Source organism: Oncorhynchus kisutch, linkage group LG4 (assembly GCF_002021735.2).
Source record: "Oncorhynchus kisutch isolate 150728-3 linkage group LG4, Okis_V2, whole genome shotgun sequence".
Classification (NCBI taxonomy): Eukaryota; Metazoa; Chordata; class Actinopteri; order Salmoniformes; family Salmonidae; genus Oncorhynchus; species Oncorhynchus kisutch.
Genome location: NC_034177.2, coordinates 58,221,554 through 58,227,404, shown reverse-complemented (window position 1 = coordinate 58,227,404; position 5,851 = coordinate 58,221,554). Strand labels below are relative to the sequence as shown.

The 5,851-nt window shown below is 44.9% G+C and overlaps 1 protein-coding gene across 1 annotated transcript; it reads right to left on the bottom strand.

The window, feature by feature from the left end:
* Nucleotides 1-1,373: 1,373 nt before the first annotated feature.
* On the bottom strand, nucleotides 1,374-5,302 carry lrrc18a (leucine rich repeat containing 18a). Its single transcript, XM_020479913.2, has 3 exons — nucleotides 4,829-5,302; nucleotides 2,634-2,854; nucleotides 1,374-2,331 (listed from the first exon to the last, which is right to left on the bottom strand). The coding sequence occupies exons 2-3, from the start codon at nucleotides 2,848-2,850 to the stop codon at nucleotides 1,763-1,765; spliced, it is 786 nt and encodes a 261-aa protein (XP_020335502.1). The 5' UTR covers nucleotides 2,851-2,854; nucleotides 4,829-5,302; the 3' UTR covers nucleotides 1,374-1,762.
* Between the last annotated feature and the right edge of the window lie 549 nt (nucleotides 5,303-5,851).

Below are 5,851 nucleotides of genomic sequence, written 5' to 3'. Positions count from 1 at the left end.
TGTGTGTGTGTGTGTGTGTGTGTGTGTGTGTGTGTGTGTGTGTGTGTGTGTGTGTGTGTGTGTGTGTGTGTGTGTGTGTGTGTGCGTGCGTGCATGCACACTTGTGTTTGTTCAGACGAGTGGCTCTGGCTCTGATCACTTAGCAGGTTTCCTATTGTGTGTGTGGCATTGATTAATTTCCCTAATAATCATCAGGCCCCTTTCTCTTCCAGTATGTGCAATTTGATTAGTAATCATTGTGAGGGGCCTGTGGGTGAGTTGGGGCCCCATATGTTTTCGGGGTGGTGGGTCCCCCAGGGGGCAGAGAAGGGGAGAGAGACAGTAAGGGGGCCAGGTGCGCACACACACACACACACACACACACACACACACACACACACACACACACACACACACACACACACACACACACACACACACACACACACACACATACACACACACACACACACAGTGGGAAATGAGGGGGGACAATAGAATTAGTCACACATAATCACAATCGTAGCCGTGACTGGCTTCAGAGTCACACATAATACAAGCATCAGGGTCCATTCACGCTCTAAGTCTAGCTGGAGCATCGCCATCTTGGCCAGTCTCTATCTTATCCGATCAATCAATGTTAATAATCTCAATAATGAAGTGGTGACTGTGTCATTTTAATCATGATGAAGACGTGTGATTAAAATGATCAATCAAGTGCACCCTGAAATGGTGATGATGTCTTTACATCCCATGAGAGTACAAGGGTAGACACGGGCTGGGTTTCATGGTTTGCATATTAGTTTGTGAAATTTTACAATGGATACATTGCAAATGAATGCATAACTATTTCTTTAAAATTGTTATGAATTCATGTAAAGGGTTCAAATTCAAGTTGTGTAGTGCAATTCATTTGTTCAATATTTATAGCCTTATAGCCCACTTTGATGTACACTGTCATGTCCTCCGATGATGATGCAACACGGACTCTCTGTGTCCTCTCTCTTCCAGGTTAAAGCTAATGTGTGTGTGGTGGTGATCAGTGGCCTGTCTGTAACAGAGGGGCTGCTGTTGTTTGGGAGAGACCGTCTGTACGTGTGTGAGGTCTTTGCCGTTTGCCGCAGGAAACCAGAGAGAGAGGGAGAGAGAGAGAGAGAGAGAGAGAGAGAGAGAGATTTCCCTCTCTTTCTACCTCACCTCCTCGTTTTTTCTTCCCCTTTTACCTCTCTCTTTCTCCCGTCCTACTCTCTCTATATACGTTGTACAGTGGTGCCAGCATTGAGATGACGTTAGAGGGATTGCTGAGGTCATAACTAATGCCAGGTAAACGTGGGCACATACACATACACAACAGGTAGAAAATGTATATAGTAGAAACAGAAAGAACCCACTGCAAATTTTCAAGACATTCTTTATTTCAACATTTTACAACATAAAGACTGAAGGCAACCTCTCTTAATGGCCTGTGGAATCATTGTTTCACAGGTAAAATATGAAATACTGTAAATTCAGCTAATGTTCATTGTCGACCTAAACAAACAGTGACACAGTGCCAGGTGACATACATTGATATGACCTGACTTCAATAGAAAAGTATATTCATTAGAAAATTACAATGGCAACATTGTTGTCCATTTTGTTGGTTTGAGCACTGTCTATTTGGATCAATCATCACATCATAGAACTGTGCTCAATTGCTCATTGGCTATGTAGAACTATATCCCATTGTTCATTGGCTGTCCTTGAGTGTCAAACCTCTCCCTGGACCATTATTGGTCACTCCTCACCTCCACTGTTCCTGATTGGCTTGGGCCACTGAGTTTGGTGTAATCAGCCCGGAGTACGTCACACCCCTGCTCTCCGCATCACCTTCTCTGTCCCTCCTCCCTCCTAGCATCCAGCTCCTCTCCTTCTTGCAACTCTCCAAACAGGACCCACACAGAGTCCCCTCCTTAGCCAGGTACACCCCCTCCTCCAGCCCCCCTTCACCCCTCGTCGCTCCCGAGTCTCCCTGGGCGTAGGACAAAGGGTTCCTCTTGGTGTTGAGTTTGATAATGCTCGGTAACACCTTGATAAACTCAGGCAGGGAGAGGAACAGGTTATCAAACAGGCCCAGCTCTTGGAGACTACAAAGCCCCACCATGGTGGGAGGCAGGGTGTCCAGGCGGTTCATGCCCAGGTTGAGGCTCCGTAGGCGGGCTAGGTTGCCTAGCGAAGGGGGTAGACCCGCAGAGGTCAGGCGATTGTTGGATAGGTTGAGGTGTGACAGCGCCACCAATTGGCTGACTGTCTCCGGTATGGCGTCCAACTGGTTGCTATGGAGATCCATCCAGCTGAGCGAGACCAGGTCACCTGGATGACCAGAGAGGAAATAGGTTTTACTTAATTGTGTCATTCTATGCATGTGCTTTGTTCTGTGTTTTTTAGAAGGTGGGCTCAATACACAGCTGTGTGACTTACTCACAGACCTAATCAACAACAGAATCCAAATCTGCCAAGACTGATACTATTTGCTCTTCCCAATGTGACCATACCTCAAGGCAACAAACAATTCTTTGCCGATTGGAATTCTGTCACTCATTGTATATTATGATGTTGTTACGTAAGTCTACTATTAAAATAGCCAAACAACCTAAAGGACAGTAAATAAATACCAATGAAGTCTGGTAGCTTCTTGAGTTGGTTGCGGCTGAGGTCCAGCTCGTTGAGGTCTGGTAGTTTGAGGAGACACTTGGGGAAGGTTGCAATCCCCATATTACTGAGGTCCAGTCTGCGGTGGCCATCAGTGGTCACACGCACAGCGTTCTTGGCCATCTTCAGAGTCACCTTCTTCCCCTTAGCACCTCCTCCTTTCTTCCCTCCTTTAGCCATGGTGCTGCAAGGAGACGTGGTGAGAACAATCAATCACATTATATCATTATCAGTGGTTACCCAGACTGGGGAGCGTGTTTCAGTACCAAAGGTGGCCAGGGCATGCGTGTGTCGTGTGAGTCCTCCCTGCAGAGTAACTGAGTCCCAAACCATATTGTGTGTGTGTGTGTGTGTGTGTGTGTGTGTGTGTGTGTGTGTGTGCGCGTATGCGTGCGATGGAGAAAGAGTGAGAGTGAAATGAGAAGGCTGATGTTATTTACACAGGGGCTCATGTCTGGCCTGGGGTGGGAGAGAGGGCTCCACGCTCGACGCAGAGTGAGGGAAATGTAGACCTGTGTGTGTGTGTCTGCCCCTGCCTGTTCACCCAGTGCTTCTCTTAATTAGGCTAATGCCTGACAGAGATCTATCTGAACAGCAGAGAGGCAGCAGAACAGACACAGTGTAATACATTCATAAGGTAATACTGGTAAACAAATGAGTGGTGAAGCTTCCACACAATTCAGCTGGTTGAACTGGGAAGCCTCTCCCAGGTGGGAAGGTGCATGCGTGAAAAGAGACTGAGTCAAATCAGGACGTTGATAAATTACGGTTAGGGCTCTGCTCCTCTCCCCTCTGTTGCAGAGAGCAGTGTGTGTGTGTGTGTGTCTCAGAGAGCAGTGTGTGTGTCTGTATTAAAACCCTAAGGCCCTCTATCGCCTCATTAATCATATTGAGGATCACAGAGAACAGAGAGGTGATTCACCATCGCTTGTTTCCATTACAACCTTAGATAGGAAACTATTGCTTGCAATGACTACCTGCAATTATACTATATTGTACAGAGCGACAAATGCAATGATTGATTTAGGCTGCTTTTACAAAATAATGTGATAAGTAAGGAGTTACTTGGGGTAAAAATTGCATATACTTCAGATCGCTCTTGATTTGTGAAATCAAGTGTATGACTTTGTATTAGTCTCGTAGAATCCAGAGATATCTCTGTAAATGGGAATGAGACCAATGCATTTACCACAAGTCTGCTGTTCAGACTGTATTTCTGGGCTTTACGGGTGAGAAATAACGGAATATTATTGAGCTTAGTTAAACAAGATGTCCTGATTTAAGCCCAAGTCCATTTTTGGATTTAACTTGGGGGCTTTTCACACTACTCAGCCGAACCAAGACAAGCCGAACCAAGCCAAGCCGAACCAAGCCAAGCCGAGCCAAACCAAGCCAAGCTGTATTGAACACGCCTAGTTACACATGCATCCACCATAGATGCTGGAACCACATTGAAAAGAAATGGCCTTTCCATGCCTGCATATTTTGGTTGGGCACGATAGTGTGAAAGAAAAGTTATGTACTGTAGTACTAGATGAGGATAAGTCATACACCCCCCTATCCACATCGACGGGACTGCAGTGGAAAGGTTCCTTCCTCTGCGTACACATCCCTGACAGACTGAAATGGTCCGCCCATACAGACAGTGTGGTGAAGAAGGCGCAACAACGCCTCTTCAACCTCAGGAGGCTGAAGAAATTCGGCTTGGCACCTAAAACCCGAGGTCAGTACAGGTGTGTCAAAGCTGGGACCGAGAGACTGAAAAACAGCTTCTATCTCAAGGCCATCAGACTGTTAAATAGCCATCACTCGCATATTAGAGGCTGCTGTCCTATATACATAGACTTGAAATCACTGGCCACTATAATAATGGAACACTCGTCACTTTAATAATGTTTGCATATTTCGCATTACTCATCTCATATCTATATACTATTCTACTGTATCTTAGTCTATGCCTCTCTGACATTGCTCGTCTAAATATTTATATATTTTTAATTACATTCCTTTACTTTAGATTGTGTGTATTGTTAGATATTACTTGTTAGATATTATTGCACTATTGGAGCTTGAAAACTAGCATTTCGCTACAAAAGCAATAACATCTCCTAAACACATGTATGTGACAAATAACATTTGATTTGATTTAAGTACTTACCATGCTTTATCTACAGTAGAGTGAAGAGGTTCGACCAGTTGATCTGGCCTGGGAAGTTTGGTAGCAGTGTAGTGTGTCTGTCAGCAGCTAACTGGCCATTCCCTGCCACCTGAGAACCATGGTCCTTACAATAATAGACAATTCCATTTTCAGACAATGCTGTATCTTGCAATTGCAAAACACTGTAGGCGCTCTGATGTTTCAGTTAGTGGACTCCATTAGAGTATAGTTTATGGTAGTATCAAACTTGAAAACACCTTTCATATGTGGATGAATAGATTTAGAGTTGAGTTTAGTCCTGAAATATGCACTCTCAATGCCTCAGTTGCACCCTCCCTCTTCCACTCTCTTTTTCTCTACACAGAGGTGGGCAGGAAAAGGTTTCTGTTGTTTAAGGACGTTACTAAGCAACGGGAGTCCAGGGCGCCAGGACTGTATAGCCATGTTACTGCCCCAGAGAGAGAGAGAGAGAGAGAGAGAGAGAGAGAGAGAGAGAGAGAGAGAGAGAGAGAGAGAGAGAGAGAGAGAGAGTTACTGCCCCAGAGTGAGAGGGGATAGAAATTTCAGCAGCCATTAAAATGTAATAGTTTCCCAAATCAGATTCAAATATATCTAGAAATGTTTTCCAGGAGTAGAAATGGTACAGAAAATGTACAGTTTTTGGCATAGATACTGTGGAGCTTCAACACACGGATTATATTGCAGGCTTCAGTTGTTGGACTGAGATATTTTGTGGGAGTAGTGCTAGTGCTCAGTAGTTGGCAGGTCTTCTAATGTCTGAACCCCCTCTTTTGAACCCTGGCTTAATGATCATGATATTACTGTTGAATTAGAAAACAGTTGGAGAAGAAACTCCGATGCCACTTCTATGGCTTAGTAAGAGTTCCTTTCTCTGTTGAAAAGCAGGAAACACACACATAGATGTGTGCACACACACACACAGACACACACACACACACACACACACACACACACACACACACACACACACACACACACACACACACACACACACACACACAC